General features: G+C 41.2%; 1 protein-coding gene across 1 annotated transcript in view; it reads right to left on the minus strand.

Moving 5' to 3' along the window:
- LOC140739850 (adenomatous polyposis coli protein-like) overlaps positions 1 to 18,983 on the minus strand; it is a 219,621-nt gene that overhangs the window by 86,337 nt on the left and 114,301 nt on the right. The window contains 1 exon segment of the mRNA XM_073068452.1: positions 18,180 to 18,338. Coding sequence (XP_072924553.1) covers positions 18,180 to 18,338 — 159 coding nt within the window.

The raw sequence follows: 18,983 nt of genomic DNA on the forward strand, positions 1-18,983 counted from the left end.
AAAGTGAGGTAGTGTCCAAAGATTCAATGTCCATTTAGGAATCGGATGGCGGAGAGGAAGAAGCTGTTCCTGAATCGTTGAGTGTGTGCATTCAGACTTCTGTACCTCCTACCTGATGGTAACAGTGAGAAATGGGCATGCCCTGGCTGCTGGAAGTCCTTAATAATGGACACTGTCTTTCTAGACACCGCTCCCTAAAGATGTCCTGGATACTTTGTAGGCTAGTACCCAAGATGGAGCTGACCAGATTTAAAACCTTCTGCAGCTTCTTTTGTTCCCATGCAGTAGACCCTCCATACCAGACAGTGTTGCAGCCTGTCAGAATGCTTTCCATGGCAGAACTATAGACGTTTTGAGTAACTACACCCCAACCCTTCAGGAAGTGGATTCCAATCATCCTCTGGGAAAAACAATTTGTCCTCTGATTCCCCTCATCATCCTCTGTCCTTTACTATAAACATATGCCCTCTTGCTTTTTATACCTTTGAAATGGGGAAGTTTCTGACCATCTACCCTAGCCATGCTCCTTTTTTCTTTTAACACATCAATCTGGCCTCATTTAGCCCCCTCTATTCCAAGAAAACAAACCCAACCCATCGAGTAACTTCAGACAAAACAGACTGAAGATGCTGGAGTCCATCACAAAATGCTGCAAGAACTTGGCATCTGTGAAGGCAAAAGACGTTTTGCGTCGGCAGGATCAGGACCATGAAAGATTGCCAGTAAACAGCAGTGCAATGGGGAGTAGGACAAAGGCCAAAAGGTGATATGTGGGACAAGGTGGGAGGTTATGAGGCTAGTAGGTGATAGGTGATAGGTGGAGGCAGATGGGGAAGGAGTGATGGGCAAGTGAAACCCGCTGAGGGAACAGGATGGGGGATGGGAGAGATGAGCAGAGTGTGAAGAAAACTAAGAAGACATGTGAATATGTGTGGGAGGACAGCACCAGGAGTGTGGGTTACCCTAAATTGGAAAATTCAATGTTCTTGCCATTGGGTTGTAAGCTATTCAACTGGAATACAACATTGTGTTCTTGCTACTTGAGTTTAGCTTCTCTGTAGCAATGTCCAAGGACAGAAAGAACAATGTGGGCTTTGGAAAGAGAGCTAAAATAACATGCAACTAGAAGCCTGAGATTGCAGTTGCTGCTGTATTACAGATTACAGTTGTAAGTTGCTCAAGAAAATAGCCACCTCATCCAGGATTGGTTTCACAAATATAAAGAAGTCACACTGCAAACACCAAATGTAATCCACCAGGGTGGAAGAGGTACACGTGAAACTCTGCCTCAACTGGAGGAGCTATTTAAGTTCCTGAATGGTGAACAGTGCACAGGTGAAAGGGCAGGTATTACACCTCCCTTGGTTAGAGGGAAAAGTGCCAGGAGATGGGGAGGATTGGATGGGAAGGGATCAGCATCTCAGTCGCCAAGGGAATTCCAAAGAAAACAGTTCTCGCAAAAAGTAGGAGCAGGGAGGGGAAAGAGAAAATGTGACTGGTGACAGGATCAGACGAAAGCTGACAGAAGTTGCAGAGATTGACTTAATTAGATGTGAAAATTAGTGGGAATTCTATTGCTGTTTATTACCAGATTTCGCCTCTGGTCCCTATTGCTGTTCTGAGCAGAGAAAGAACAAGGAGGGGTGTGGGAGGGAAGAATGGGGAAGATGAGTAGGAAGTGGAGGAAATACAGCAACTATGGCAGAGGGGAAGACATGCTTCTAGGAGGAGGACATTTCAGAAGTTTTACAGCAGAAGGCCACATCTTGAAAAGAGCTGGTGCAGAGATGGAAAAACTGAGAAAACCCCACTAACTCCACCAATGACTGAGCAGCCTCTCACCAATCCTCCTTCACACAGCTGTTTATTGGGAATCTTTCGTGCAGGTTCTCAATCCAAAATGCCTACTTACAACTGTTACGAATGTGCCACAACTCTGAGGGGCCGAAGGGTACAAAGACGCCCCCTCCTTTTTGAGAATCACAAGATCGCTATTACTTCGGGTCTGGGACCCAGGAAATGAGAGAGAATCCACAAGGTTTTGGAATGTGTCCTGGCCTCAGCGAGACAAAGCCACGGATAACGGCTATTGTCTCTTGGAGACAGAATTGTGTATTGAGTATTGTACTATTCATTGAAGCCCCTCAGGGGATGACCAGAGTGGGTTGGTTGAGGGATTGCATCATCCCAACCTGATTGACATCTGAGACCCCGTGAGTAAGGATAAAAGAGGGTCTGAGGGAACAACCCCTTTAGACGCACCAGGAGAAACACTAGAAATCCCGTGACAGCATTTAATAGCGACAGCCGATGGGGCTCGCGTGTGTCCTTTCCCTTGCCTGGGATTGGCGGCCTTACCGCGGAAGAATGGCTTAGCTAAAGGACAGGCCACAAGTGAACGGCCACACCAACGAGACTCTGATGGATCGAAATCATAAAAAGGAAAGCCGGCAAGTTTCTAAAAATCTCTCTCTCTCCAACAAAAGGCTGCAGCCTGAATGAACTGAGTGACTTTTATATTTCCATCGGACAATACATTATCCCCTAGACAACAATAGAGCTATTTCTTATTGATTATTATTATACCCGCGCTTTTAGATTTAGTATAGACGACGTATGTTTGCATTGATATTATTTTTGTGTATTTTTACTAATAAATACTGTTAAAAATAGTACCATCAGACTTCAACGGACCTCTCTATCTTTGTTGGTAAGTTACCCAGTTCAAACAACACACATAAAATGCTGGTGGAACACAGCAGGCCAGGCAGCATCTATAAGAAGCACTGTTGACGTCTCGGCCCGAAATGTCGACAGTGCTTCTCCTTATAGATGCTGCCTGGCCTGCTGTGTTCCACCAGCATTTTGTATGTGTTGTTTTGAGTTGTTCTAGCATTGTTTTTGGTTCGATCCAGTAACTCTGCTTTGCAATCTTACCCCCAGCCATTTTTCTCTGATGCCACAAAGATTTAACATCAATTCCTCAAAAACAATGAACAACACTTGAGATAATTAATGAGAAAATGATTATCATCAAAATACTGCTGCCCAGTATAGAAATTTTAAAGCTTAATTATCAACGATGTGTACAAAATATATCTCAATCTTTCAAAATAATTTATTTTTAAATGCTGTAAATGTACAAGTAAGGTAACATTTGTTGAAAGGGAAACAATTATTAACATTTCAAATGAATGACCCTATGTCTAAACTGGGAACATCAACTTTGTATCCTGCACCATAGATGCCATCTCACTGGAAACATGTTCCAGAATTTTCTAGTTTTATTTTAGATTTATAGCATTTGAATTCTTTAAACTTTTGTTTTCCAAATGAAACTGTTTCTTGCAACTTAAGCACCAGTTGAAACCACAAAAGTCTAAAGAACAGTCTTTCATTGAATCCTTCTGAAAAACAGGCATTACAATGACACAATGAAAATTCAACCAAAAATGCAAATCCAAGCCCAAGCAGCTGACAGTAGCCTTCCAGTGAAAATGTACACATAGTACAAAAGCACAACAGATAGGCAGATGCGTTTGTGAAATACAATTTTTAAAACACCAAATATATCAATCAGATAGGTTAAAAAAATGTAGGGAACTTCTAGATAGATTGTGGGGAAGAGTACGTTTTCCAAGGTTATAAAATTATATGCTAACCATAACCTCACCATAATGACCCACCAAAAACTGAATACCTAAACATTTATAAATTTTTACAGACTTGATTCTCACCATAAATAAAACAATCTTAACATGGTATTCATAATGAGTTTACATTAAGCAAATCATCCTAATGTATAAGTAATACTAAAACAAATTGGCACACTACAGCCAGATTCTGAATGTTGCAGTAGGATATATTCTCAATATAAACCAACCTGAACCACAGGGTAGCAATAATAGTGTTTGTTGCACTAACAACAACCACTTCTTCAGACAGTGATTTTTAGTTTTTCACAACCATCCGGAAGAAAAAGGATTGAGTGTGAGTTTTTCTACACTGGATGACACTCATTTCTGACCTTCAGTAAGAGCCTTTATGAACAACTTTTTGGCGTTTTCGCCTATTTCCTGTTAGGCACCTCCACCATGTGACTATTTTAGCGGCAAAGCCTATCAGTAAAATGATAAGCCAAATGACTTGTTATATTTTAAAATCTAGGTCACTTCTGAAAGCTTGCACGTAACGAATTTTCCTATTTCTATTAGCAAAACCCAGATAGGAGGAGAACGGGCACAGAGAAATCAGAGGGAGAATGCTTACCTGGGGAAAAAAATGGAAATTCATACATGAAAACAAAACTTAAGAAAAATTAGCAATGTTAATTTACACAGATGCTTTAATGTAATCCATTTGAAGCTGTTTCACAAAGAAAAACAAGATCAACCGTTGGAAGGTAAAAGAATGGAAACATATGGTAGAGAGATGTTTCTGTAAGTAATTAACAGTAGCAAGAGAAATGTTGAAATAGGGCACAATTCTCCTTCACTTGCCCATTAAGTTAAAGCCAAGCGACTGGAAGATAAGAATTCTGCAGTTTTAACTTCAGTTTAATATAAATAGAGTATATTACCTACTTGATTTATATTTGTCCAATAAATATATTCATTTTAAATATTGAATAAATTCTCTAATAACACTCACCACTAGGATCTTTGAGAGGTATAATTTAATACAGTCTGCATCATTAAGATTTGGGTTTAAGATGCACATTTACTTCTCCTCGCCAAAAAGGAAAAGAACATCATTCATTTATAATATCAATATAAAAATTACCTTTTAAAGATCTAATGTGCACCATTTTTTCCCGAAAACAGAAGATATAATATGCAGCAAAGAGAGTAATCAACCATTTTCTTAGGAGCACCAATTTATAACTGGGAAAGGAGATTCTGCAAATCACATTTATAATCAGCCAGAAGTAATTTCACCAACTAGCTGCCTCCTGACTGATTCATACTTAGTCATCCCCTATTACTTCACAAAAAACTAATTAGAATAAACCATACAACACAACAGTCAATACCAAAAACTAGTTTTACAAAAATCATAAATACTGTAGACAAATAGCCTACGTTAAAAACTGAGGTTGAACAGAATTCCTAATGTTCACATCTTCCAAAATTGTTTCTAAATTAATTTTAGCAAAAGCAAAATCAATTTTAAATGGGACTTTTTCCATTTTGAAGTAACCAATCACATGCAGAACAAAAAGGCAGTTGAAGTATTATGTGTTACCATGATTAGCTATCCCATCATTGTGGATCTCTGGCAAAGTGTTCATATCAGCAAGACCTCTATGTGTGTGAGAACTATAACAGAAAGAAATTACTCAACCAGCCTCATTGTTTGCTACTGAAAGTTTATCCTTATACTAAGGCACAGACGAATAAACATCATCTTTGGGAAGGACCCCAGACCTTGATGCGAATCAATACAATCTAGTGCAAGGTTTAGAGAGAATTCAAAAACACTAGCATAATAAGTAATAAATTTTGAGTAGGTAAATGCCTAATTTGTTGTTTGAACTGCAGACGAGATACAAGGCAGAGCTGGCATTGTTCCAGGGAGGGAAGCCATAATATTCTACTTAAACTCAGTTTAATTCATTCATACATATCCAATCTCTTCTTAATCCAAAGCGAATTAAATTGTCCATAACTTGAACTGCATGATAATATCAGGAAAGTATAAGCAACATTTGATGCACCTCTGTACAAATATGGCTGATTAATACACCTCCCTCCCCTCACAATGTTTCTCAATTTGAGGAAGCTCACTCCCTCATTCACCATACACAAGAATTAATGTCATGCACAATTTTACCCAAGATCAATAATCAGGCAGCAATACAATTTCTTTGTGGGATGCTAATATAATTGCTAAATCCATCAGCGTAAAACTTCTATTATTTCTTGCATTTGTTACTGCGTTGAATGTAACTTTACAAACCTAAGCAAAGCATTATTTTTTTCCTATTCTGACAGAGTAGACAGTGTAAGCTTGCTCTAAAACTATCACCCTTGGCCATCCACTAAAATACCAGAAGATCTGCTAAACTCTGAATCTTGACCAGCATGCCACACGAATGGATACCTCATGAAATCTGCAAGGCAGCAAAAAAATGCAGATTTCCCAATCCTTTTAGGCCAGATTAGACTAACCTCAAATACACCAATTAATTCAACAAGTTTGAACTCAGTAAGTTAAAACTGGCTGACAGGTGGCAAGTGCTGAAGCAACAACATCACGAATGTTATCAACATACTACCAAGTGCACCCAACATACACAATAATGGAACTCACCACTGCACATTCTCCCTTTGAAACATGGGTTTCTTTCTATATCCCAAAAGCATGCAGGAGGTAGGTTAATTGGCGACTGTAAATTTCTCCCAGTCCACTGCTAAGTGGTAGAATCTCGGGGAGTTTATACAAAAGTTGGAGAATAATTTAAAAAAGCATTAATGTGAATGATTGTAAATAGGCAATTGATGGTAGGCATGACAGTCACCACAGACATTTATCCTATTTCCATGCTAGATCCTTCCATGACTCCATAACAAATAATGTGGTTAAAAACACAGGTCATATTCCATGGCCAGCAGCTCATTTCTGACATCCCTGTGGCATGAGGGGTGAAAATATCAACAAGAATGATTCCTGGGATGAGAGTGTACAGTTAAATGGATGGAGGACAAATAAAGGATCAGAGAAATACAAAACACACAAAAGATTCTTCAGATGCTGGAAATCCAGAGTAGCCCACACAAATGCTGGAGGAACTCATCAGCTCAGGCAGCTTGCTGTATGGAGAGGAATAAACAGAAATTTGGTCGAAATATATAAAGTGATGAGGGATCCAGACAAAGTGAATAGTGGAAAGCTGTTCCTTTTGACAGAAGGGTTGAGAATCAGAGGTCAAAGCAATAAAAGAAATAAAAGGAACAAAAAGAATTAATAGTGGAATGAGGCAAAACTTTAAATGCAGATTGTGGTTGAAATCCGGAATGCAGGTGAAGCATGGGTAGATATCATTCCATCTTAATGAGGGAACTGGATACATGTATGGTCAAAAAGTAATTAAAACAATAGAGAAATGGTGAATGGAAATAGAGAATTGCATGGGTAGATTGCCGGCACTGATACGAAAAGAATGGCTTCCAGCTGTACAATCATTCTTTGATTTTTGCTGCACCAGAAGCTTCCGAACAGCTGGAAAACTCACAAAGTGAGGCAACCATTGACTTTGGGGTTATTAGAAAGTGTGTCATGTTAGGCATTTACTTGTTGGTTGTAAAGCTCATTGGAGTAGGTACTTAACCCCAGAGTTCAACCCCGACCTCAGATCTGTTTTTGTGGAGTTTGCACATCTGTTCGATGAGCACTTGTCTAAGTTACGTTGTACGTGCATCAATACAAAATCTAATGTGCAGAGCTATTTCCTAGTAGTAAGAGTCAGGAACAACCACAAAAAGATCACGGTAGAGCTGTGAGGTGTGTTGAATTACTACACACATGCTACTGATTGTTTTCAGCATTTTGTCTAAGATCATTCAGTTCTGTAAAGAGACACCAGAGGGAGCTCTCTACAAACATAAAATGTAGAAGCAACTCTGCATCACAGGGGAGTTGGATTCCGAGCAAACGGAATTCCTGTAACATGAAGCCGCAGCAATTGCGCATGCGAAGAAAAAAATTGTGCTGATTTATTTTGTTTCGTTTTCTACAAAAATTCTGTGAGAATGAGAATCAGGTTTATTATCACTGGGATATGTCATAAAATTTAAGGTTTTGCAGCAGCTGCACAGTGCATAAAGATTACTATGTTTCAAAAAATAGTGCTAAAGATGAATAATAAGTAAATGTTCATGGGGGTCCTTGAACTGTTCAGAAATCTGATGGCAGATGGAAGAGGCTTCACTTAAAATGTTGAGTGTGGGTCTTCAGGCTCCTGTGTTTCCACTTCAACGGTAGCAATTGGGGTTGTCCAGAAGATGAGGGTCTCAAGTTAATGCTGCAATTCTTGAAGCACTGCCTCTAGAAGATGTCGTCAATGGCAGGGAAATTTGTGCCTGTGATGGAACTCTACAACTCTCTGCAGCCTATTGCAATCCTATGCACTGGAGCTTCCAAACAAGGCGAGAATACAACCAGTCAGAATGTTCTCCACCGTACATCGTTAGAAATTTGCTAGAGTCTTTAGTGACAGACCAAATCTCCACAAATTCCTGATCAAGTAGAACTATTGCCATTTCTTCTTTGTGACTGCATGAATATGTTAGGGCCAGAACAGATCATCTGAGATACTGACACCCACTGATCCTTTAAGAGGATTGGTATGTATTCTCCTGACTTCCCCTTTTGTAAGTCTACCATCTACTTTTTGGTCTTTCTGACATTGAGTCTGAGGCTGTTACTGCAACACCACTCAACCAGCTGATCTATCTCACTCAAAGCAGCACACAAAAAATGCTAGAGGATCTCAGCAGGTGTGGCAGCATTGATGGAGAAAGTTAAGTAGTTGACATTTCATGCCAAGAGCCTTCTTTAGAACTGAGAGGGAAGGGGAGAAATGCCTGAATTAAACGGTGGGGCAGCGGTGTTTGGGGGGCGGGGGAGAGAGAGAGGCTAGCTAGAAGCTGATAGGTGGTCAGGTGGGTGGGAAAGGTCAAGGGCTGGAAAAGAGAAGAAAGAATCTGATAGGAGAGGAGAGGTGACTGGATAATAGAAGAGAGGGAACCCAGGGGAAAATAATCAGCAGGTGAGAAGTAGTAAAAGGTCAGAGTGGGGAATAGAGGAAAGGAGGGTGTACTTTGTTCACCAGAAGGAAAAATCAATATTCATGACATCAGATTGAAGGGTACCCAGATGGAATATAAGGTGTTGCTCCTCCACCATGAGAGTGGCCTCATCTTGGCACAGGAGGAGGCCATGGATTGATAGGTTGGAACTAGAATGGGGATTGGAATAAAATGGTGGCCACTGGGAAGTCCTGATTGTGGCAGATGGTCTGGAGGTGCTCGATGAAGTGGTTCCTCAATTTACAACGGATCTCATCAATGTAGAGGAGGCTGCATCGGGAGCACTGGACACAATTGACAACCCCAGCAGATCTGCAGGTGAAGTGTCGCCTCACCTGGAAGGATTGTTTGGGGCCCTGAGTGGAGGTGAGATCTCTGGGCAAGTGTAGCACTTAGGCCACGCAGTGGTAAGTGCTTGGAGGGAGATCAGTGGAGAGGGTAATTGGACAAGGGAACCGTGGAGGAAGCAATCCCTGTGGAAAGTAGGAGGGGGGAGTCAAGCAATGTTTAGTGGTAGGGTCCCTTTGGCAATGACGGAAGTTGCTGAGGATAGCGTGTTGGATGCGGAGGTTCATGGGGTGGTAAGTAAGGAAAAGAAGAACACTATCACTGTTAAAATGGCAGGAAGATGAGTTAAGCGCAAATTTTTGGGAAATGAGAGACGTGGGTGAGTACAGCATCAATGGTGCAGCAAAGGAAACCTCGTTCTTTAATGTCTTGGTTCCTACAACCAAACATATCTTTAGCACCCCGCCCCCTGCCCCCCAGCTTTCTGCAGGGACTGCTCCCTCAAAATTCACTCAACTGTTCATCCCTCCCCATTAATCTCCCTTTCAGCACTAATCGCTGCAAACAGCTAAATCCCTGCCCATACGCCTCCTTCCTCATCCCAAACAATCCTTCCGGGTGAGGCAACACTTCACCTGCGAATCTGTTGGGTTCGTCTATTGTGTCCGGTGCAACCTCCTTTACATTGGTTGAGATCCATCATAACTTGGGGAAACACTTGATCAAGCAACTCCGTTCCATCTGCCAATAAGAGGAACTTCCTGGTGGTCAAACGTTTTAATTCCAATTTCCAATCCCATTCCAATGTGTCAGTCCATGTGCCAAGGTAAGGCCACCCTTAGGGTGGAGGAGCAACACTTCATTGTCCCTCTGGGTAGCTTCCAACCTGATGGCATGAACATCATTTTCTCTTTCCAGTAAAAAGAATTCCCTCCTCCCCACCCCTCTTCTTCCAACCTCCACTCTGGACTAATTATCTCTTCTCACCTGCTTTACCATCACCTTCTAGCTTCTGTCCTTTCCCTCCACCCACCTTTATATTCTGGCATCTTCCCCCTTCCTTTCCAGTCCTGAAGAAGGGTCTCGGCCTGAAATGTCGACTGCTTATTCATTTGCATAGATGCTGCCTGGCCTGCTGAGTTCCTCCAGCACTTTGTGTGTGTTGCTTTGGATTTCCAGCATCTGCAGATTTGCTTATGTTTATGATCTATCTCACTCCCGTAAACCTTCTTATCAGAGTTTCTGCCAACAACAGTGGTGCCATCAATTAATTTATAGATGATATATGGAACCAGCGGAAATAGCAGAGGTACTTAAATGAATACTTTGCTTCAGTATTCACTCCCGAAAAGGATCTTGGTGATTATAGGGATGACTTATAGCGGACTGAAAAGCTTGAGCATGTAGATATTAAGGAAGAGGATGTGCTGGAGCTTTTGGAAAACATCAAGTTGGATAAGTCACCGGGACCAGACGAGATGCACCTAAGGCAACTGTAGGAAATGAGGTAGGAGATTGCTGAGCCTCCGGTGATTATCTTTGCATCATCAATGGGGACAGGAGAGGTTCTGGAGGATTGGAGGGTTGCGGATGTTGTTCCCTTATTCAAGAAAGGCAGTAGAGATAGCCCAGGAAATTATAGACCAGTGAGTTTTACTTCAGTGGTTGGTAAGCTGATGGAGAAGATACTTAGGGGCAGGATTTATGAACATTTGGAGAGGTATAATATGATTAGGAATAGTCAGCATGGCTTTGTCAAAGGCAGGTCATGCCTTACGAGCCTGATTGAAATTTTTGAGGATGTGACTAAACACGTTGATGAAGGTAGAGCTGTAGACGTATTGTATATGGATTTCAGCAAGGCATTTGATAAGGTACCCCATGCAAGGTTTATTGAGAAAGTAAGGAGGAATGGGATCCAAGGGGACATTGCTTTGTGGATCCACAACTGGCTTGCTCACAGAAGGCTAAGAGTGGTTGCATGGAGGTTGGTGACCAGTGGTGTGCATCAAGGATCTGTTCTGGGACCACTACTCTTTGTGTATTATAAATTACCTGGATGAGGAAGTGGAGCGTGTTGTGGATAGTGTGGAGGGCTGTCAGAGGTTACAGCGGGACATTGATAGGATGCGAAACTGGGCTGAGAAGTGGCAGACAGAGTTCCTCACAGATAAGTGTGAGGTAGTTCATTTTGGTAGTTCAAATATGATGGCAGAATATAGCATTAATGGTAAGACTCTTGGCAGTGTGGAGGATCAGAGGGATCTTGGGGTCCGAGTCGATAGGACACTCAAAGCTGCTGCGCAGGTTGACTCTGTGGTTAAGAAGGCATATGGTGCATTGGCCTTCATCAATCGTGGGATTGAGTTTAAGAGCCAAGAAGTAATGATGTGGCTATATAGGATCCTGGTCAGACCCCACTTGGAGTACTGTGCTCAGTTCTGGTCACATCACTACAGGAAGGATGTACAAATCATAGAAAGGGTGCAGAGGAGATTTACAAGGATGTTGCCTGTATTGGGGAGCATGCCTTATGAGAATAGGTTGAGTGAACTTGGCCTTTTCTCCTTGGAGTGAAGGAGGATGAGAGGTGGCCTGATAGAAGTGTATAAGATAATGAGAGGCATTGATCATTCCCAGACCCAAAAAATAACCTACCAAATAACACATAAAACCTAAAATAACACTAACATATAGTAAAAGCAGGAATGTTATGATAAATACACAGCCTATATAAAGTAGAAATAATGTATGTACAGTGTAGTTTCACTTAACAGAATCCGGAAGATTAAGCCAGAGCTGATTTGTAGAAAAAAAATCAGCACGTACATGCATGCGCACATCACACATGCGCACACAGGTGCCCATGCAAGGCTTCATTGTCATGGTAGTCTTTCTCGGGGTAAACACAAGTGTCCTGTATTTGACTGCTACTTTTGTTCCTTGTTTGGGAGTGAGAAAGTTGGCAGCCCTCCTTGAACACCACCCCCCCCCCCCGCCCCCGTCGGCCGGTCCGCAAGAATATTGTCAATATTAAACCGGTCTGCAGTGCAAAAAAGGTTGGGGACCCCTGGATTACATCTTCTCAGATCAAGACCTTGTTGCAACTGGGAGGCTTCTGTTCAGATTACCATCAAGACTATGTTGCCTGGATGTCCTGTTTCACACAGGGTCATTCATGGTGAGCAGGTCTGTGGCAAGGTTCCAGACTAGGTGCAATACAACTCCAAAGTGCTCAATATCTGATCAGATGGATAATGATGTTGGATGAGTGTTTCTTAAAATGGGATCTCCAAATATCTTGGACTCACCATGCCACTGAGCACCAGATTTCTGGCTTGTTAAGCTTGTATAATTAGTTATAACATCAGCACAAAGCCTACAACTGTAGAAAATATGAGCTACAATAGAGATAAACCTGAATTCCACAGATCACTGAAAACGATGATAGGAAGACTGCATTCTCCCCAACAAAAGGTACAATTGCACGGCTATCAGTGCAATTCTTTACACTACTTGTGTTCTGCACATAAAAAGCTTCAACAAGATCCCAATGAGAAGCTTATCGCAAAAATTGGTGGTGCTATTGACAGTGAAACAGTAATGCTATTATTATCCAAAGCAAAGTGAATCAAAATTGAATTTGTAACGGAATACAGAAAATGATGGTGACAGGTTGTTTTTGTGACTGAAAGTCTGTGGTGTCTACAGATTCTACTCATTATGTGGATGCAAATTCAAAGTATGATTATTAAATTCACAGATAATGAAAATTAGTATTGTTATTGAGGGTGATAAGACTGAGGTAGCAATTTTTCCTTAGACACATTCTCAAACAATAAGGTCTGGCTCCTCCCTCCTCTCCTCCCTCCCACTTAGAACAATTATTGATCATTTGATAAATTAAGCAGATTAATGAAAAAATGGAAGTTAGCTCTGTCAAGTGCAACATGATGCACTTTGGGATTAAGAGCTAGATATACATATACACGGTAGGGATTCGGGAATATTGAGGAAGAGAGGCATGTAGCTACAGAATCTGTAGATCCCTACAGGAGGAGAGGGATACACACAGACAGATAAAAGGCATTGGGTATGTTGACCTTTATTGTTGAACACAGAATATAAAAACAATGAATTATAGTGCACCTTTATAAAACTTTGGTTCAGCCATAGCTGGAGTATTGTGTAATTTTCTGGTCACCACACTGTTGGAAAGATGTGAATGCACTGGAAGAAATGCAGTGAAGATCTAACAGGATGTTGCCTATTATTGCATGATTCAGTTATTGGAAGCCAGACAGATGGGGCTTATTTTTCTTAGAGTAGAGGTGGTCTGGGTAGTGGGGGGGGGGGGGGGGGGGTGGAACTTGATCGAAAAGATAACATAACAAAATTATTAGTGCCACAGATAGGGTGGATAGTGGGAAACCTGCCTATAATGGAGATGTCTAAAACCAGATGCATTGATTTAATTTGAGTAAGAGGGTTAGAGGGGATCTGAGAGGTTTTTTATCCCTTCTAGAATCTGATTCCAGGCTACAATTTGAAACACTGGTGATAGGGGTAATTACTCTCAGAACATTTAAAAACAACTGGATGAGCATTTGAATCACCAAGGCAGAGAAGAAATCCTGCGATTCATCAGGATGTTGCCTGAATTAGAATGCACGTCTTATGAGGAAAGGTTGACAAGTAAGGGCTTTCCTCGTTGCAGCAAAGGAGGATGAGAAATGACTTCATAGATGTGTACAAGAGGCATTGATAGAATGAACAGCCAGTGCCTTTTTCCGGGGCAGAAATGACTAATACAAGAGGGAATAATTTTAAGATGATTGGAAGGAAGTATAAAGGCAAAGCCAGAGGTAGGTTTTTATTATACACAGAGAATGGAATGTGGTGGTAGAGGCAGATACATAAGGGATACTTAAGAGACATGGATGAAAGAGGGAGGGAAGAGTTAGATTAACCTTCAAATAGGTTAAAAGGTCATTACAACATCATGAGCCAAACGTCCTATACTGTGCTCTTCTATGTTCTACAAGACCATGGCCCAAGTGCTGGTAAATGGGAACACTGAAGCTGAGTACCTGATTGTCACATAGACACTGTAATCTGAGGGACAAATCTGGCCATCTAACAAACATAATTCAGGGTAATTGGGGCAGCCGCTCATTTGGGACAACTCTTAAAGAACAAAAACTAATTGAGAAAATAGTCACGATTTCCTTCATTTACTTGAGATACAACTGTGACAGGAGACTGTTGCTGAACACTTTCTAACTAGAATTAGTTGCGTGGACTTGTGTGACAATTAGACAATACACCATGCTTGGAGTGATCATTTTTTAAATAGTGTCAGTTGCATGTGTTTGTGTTCAAAAAGCAATGATTTTTGTCACTGATAGTTGGCAAGAAATAAGCCGTCAGATAATTCAAAACTGTTAAGCTCACTGCGGTTTCAAGCATTCAGGCCTGGACATGCCAGAAACAGCCAGGAGTGAAAATGAAAGAATTTCACTACTTCAACAAGTTAGGAACTATGAAGAATTTGAAGGTATGGACAATCATCTGGAATATTAGGCAGTCGACTATCTGCACTAGGTGTCTGCACTGATTTTATTCATTTACAGTCAATTAAGTGGGTCGGGGAGGAGATACATCTCTACCAGAGGAGATGCAAGGCTTTCTTTCCCTCTACTAGCCTGCAGGACACCCTTGAGCAAGGTGTGGCACCTGTTTAGCCAACTGCTCAGGGTCACATGAAGACATGGGAGCAGGTGGTGGATGGTTGTATGAGTATCTGGTGCGTAACAAAAGTCCTGGTTACGTGACCACTGATGCTAGGCAAACATCCTCTGAAGAGTACTGATAATGGCAAGCGTCTCCCGTCTTGTAAAGACACTGGCCAGAAGGCAATGGCAAACCACTTGTACAGAAAAATTTGCCAAGAACAAACATGGTGAAAGACTATGATCGCCCATGTCATATAACACGGCACAAAATGATGATGATGAAAGTTAATCAAAAGAACATGGCAGCATACACTGGATGAATTTCTCTATTGATAAATACTAGGAACTAATACACAGTTTTATAGTACTGTAGTAGCATTGGCAGTGTTCTAATTTCTTTTGTATTTCACTTAAACACATGATTGTTACTCAGTTAAACAGCAGTTTGTCTTTTTTATACCTTTTAGCTATTTCCATGAAACTTCGGCTAATTCGATGCAGCCACTTAATTGGGTCAAAATGTACTGGTCCCAATGTGTTCTAATTAACCAGAATCCACAGTATATGCAAAAATAGGTACCTGTCTATAAGAATAACCCAATCTTTCCTGGGCTCTTTTCTTGCCATTGATCATTGTTGGATACGCCTAACCTGAAAATACCCTACCTACTGTAACAGACAAGTTTAAAAATCTGCACATGCTGGAAACCTGAAGTTAAGGATGAACTGGAAACACTCAGCAGGTTGGGCAACATCTGCTAAAGTGAAACAGAGTTATTGTATCAGGCTGGGAAACATGCATCAGAATTGGGAAATAAAACAACTTACTTGCAGATTAGCAAACTTATTACATTCCCCACTCTCCCAGTTCTGAAAAGTTGTTGACTTAAATCATTAACTCCATTTTTGTTTCAATGGGTGCTACCTGAACTGCTGTGAATTCCATAAGATCATAAGTTATAGTAGCAGAATTCAGCTATTTAGCCCATCAAGTCTGCTCCAGCATTTCATCATGGCTGATCCAATTTTCCCTCTCAGTCCAAATCTCCTGCCTTCTCCCTGTATCCCTTCATGCCTCTGCCTTAAATATACCCAATAACTTGGCCTCCACAGCTCCTGTGGCAATGAATTCCACAGATTCACTACTCTCTGGCTAAAGAAATTCCTCCTCATCACTGTTCTGAAAGGATGCCCCTCTATTCTGAGGCTGTTCCCTCTAGGGTTAGACTCTCCCACCATAGGGAACATCCTCGCCACATCCACTCTTTTGAGGCTTTTCACTATTCGATAGGCTTCAATGGGGTCACCCTCATTCTTCTGAATTCCAGTGAGTAGAGGCCCAGAGTCATCAAATGCTCCTCATATGACAAGCCTTTCAATCCCAGAATCATTTTCATGAACCTCCTTTAAACTCTCTCCGGTGCCAGCACATCTTTTCTTTGATAAGGGGCCCAAAACTGCTGACAATTTTCCAAGTGAGGCCTCACCAGTGCTTTATAAAGCCTCAACATTACATCTTTGCTTTTATATTCTAGTCCTCTTGAAATGAATGCTAGCATCACATGTGCCTTCCTCACCACCAACTCAACCCATAAATGAATCTTTTGGGAATTCTGCAGGAGGGCTCCCAAGTCCCTTTGCACCTCAGATTTTTGAATTTTGTCTCCATTTAGAAAACAGTCAACTCTTTCATTTCTTCTACCAATGTGCATGACCGTACATTTCCCGACACGGTATTCCATCTGCCACTTCTTTGCCCATTCTCCTAATCTCCCTAAGCCCTTCTGTAGCCTCTCTACTTCCTCAAAACTACCTGCTTCCCCACCTATTTTTGTATCATCTGCAAACTTGGCCAGAAAGCCATCAACTCAACTCATCATCCAAGTCATTGATATTTAACATTTTCTGTTTTTATGTAATTTATTTCTACTAGCTGCTTTCCCTCCTTGCTCTTTATTATCCCTCATTCTTTGAATCCTATGAAATAATTTTAAAAATCCAGATATACTCTATACACTAGTACCCATTCATCTAGCATGAAGAAAATCTGATTTTGTACTGTCATTTATAATTATAAGGTGGATCTCACTGTCAGAGGATGCAGCTCTTTTTAGAGCCTCCTTTCCCTGTGGGGTGTTTATCACCACTTGAGAGCTTTGATATGATCCATTAGCTGTGCACTGCTCAGCTTTGCTTCATATGAAATGTGGTCCTGGAGTATAGCTTCTGAATGGCATCTCACTCTCAGGTATGCTGGGTACTACATCTGGCAATGTTCTTGACATGCTATTCTGCATTTCTCACTGAGCCAGGTCTGGTCCTGTTGCTTAATAATGAAGGTACTTTGAGGAGTAGGACCAGCTATGAGATGTGTTCAACTGTAGAATACAAATTTGCTGCCTTTGAAGTCCCTCTATATCTTGTAGATATGTAGTTTCGGATATAGTTTTGAGCTGTTAGATCTTTTCTGAATTCCTTCTCATCCAGCATGGTGAGGTCTGAATTAAATTTGAAGTCAGAACAGTGCTTCAAGAATTTTGTTCACTGTTATTAATATCAAGGACAGATGCATCCTCAAAATTAAGTTATTGAAATGATTCATCCTTTGTGTTGGTCATTTGATCTTCTACCATAAAACCAATATCGACAGCTGTTAGAAGAGGTGCCACCAAGCCACTGTGATTGATACTACAGTCTTGGACCCAGAATAAACATGTTGGCCTCATTACTCTCAGTGATTACGTGATGGTGCCCAGCATCAGCTGAAGGAGGTGTTAAGTTGAAATGACACAACTGAGCAAGAATTCCAGAATGTTTTTTAAGAGTTTGCTAGTTCAATTGGGCTGGGTGTGTCTTTGATACATTCAAAACATTTTCTTAGAAGTAAGTTTAGTGGTCCATTACCGTTCATCTTTACCATTATCTTGTATTTTTATACAGAGTGGTCTTATAAAACTTGATGACTAGATAGGCTATTACAGAAAAGTAAGAGTCAGCTGTGTGCAGTTTTCAAGAGCTGCATATAATCCAGGTGAGTCACTGGTGTTTCTTTACCGGATAGTTTCAATCAAACTCTCACTTACCTTGTGCTTAATTTCAACTCTGGATTCATCTTGCAACAAGCCCTTTACCAACATTACAATACTTTGGATATCAGAGAATGTACAGAATCTAACACATTCAGTTTTACTGCAATGAAAGCAGCTCTCAATAACTACTACACTGCATATAACTGACTATGCAATATTTTGGTTAACAACTTCTATTACCAAATGCCAAACAGCAAGAAAATAGCTGATTAGTTATGCAAAGTGATATCCAGTCTTGTATAAAACTTGAAATGTACCTTCATGTTGGATGCCTCTGTCTCGAGTTGTGTCAAATGGTTTGAGTTGTCTTCTAATTCTTGTCGCAGATTTGAATTCTCTATTTTAAGTGCCTCAACTTGCTTCAGGAGCTGATCATATGAAGCTGATGATGTAGCCATCTTAAATGAGATGGTGACCTATTTGGGGAGGGGAGAGCGGAGAGAAAACAGGAAATTCCAGCATTGGAACAGGATTTTTTAAAAACTGTTAATAAATATGCATTATACCTGTTGTATAAACTACACACTGGAGACCTGCCCTGCCCAGGGCACATCTCCAGGATGAAGGATCATCGCCTGCCCAAAACTGTGCTGTATGGTGAACTCTCCACTGGCCACCGTGACAGAGGGGCACCGAAGAAGAGGTACAAAGACTCTCTGAAGAAATCCCTTGGTGCCTGTCACATTGACCATCACCAGTGGTCGAATCTAGCCTCCAATCGCAAGGTCTGGCATTGAGAACAAAAGAAGGAGAAGGAAGAACCGTGACACAGCAGCACCAAACCCAGAACAGGATTTCCCTTGCAGTCGCTGCTGCCGGGTCTGCCTGTCCCGTATTGGCCTCGTCAGCCACCAGCGAGCCTGCAGCAGACGTGGGCAGACCCCTTCCTAAATCTTCGTTCGCGAAGCCAAGCCATGATGATGAAACTACACACTTCAACTTTTACAAATGCAATACTTACTGCATATTGACTATGGGTAATGATACTTCCATTTCTTTTCAAACTTTAACTTGTATGTTTGTCTTTTGAGCTTCAGTGCAACAAAAATCACCCAGTCGAG

This window comes from Hemitrygon akajei, chromosome 2, assembly GCF_048418815.1.
Source record: "Hemitrygon akajei chromosome 2, sHemAka1.3, whole genome shotgun sequence".
Classification (NCBI taxonomy): Eukaryota; Metazoa; Chordata; class Chondrichthyes; order Myliobatiformes; family Dasyatidae; genus Hemitrygon; species Hemitrygon akajei.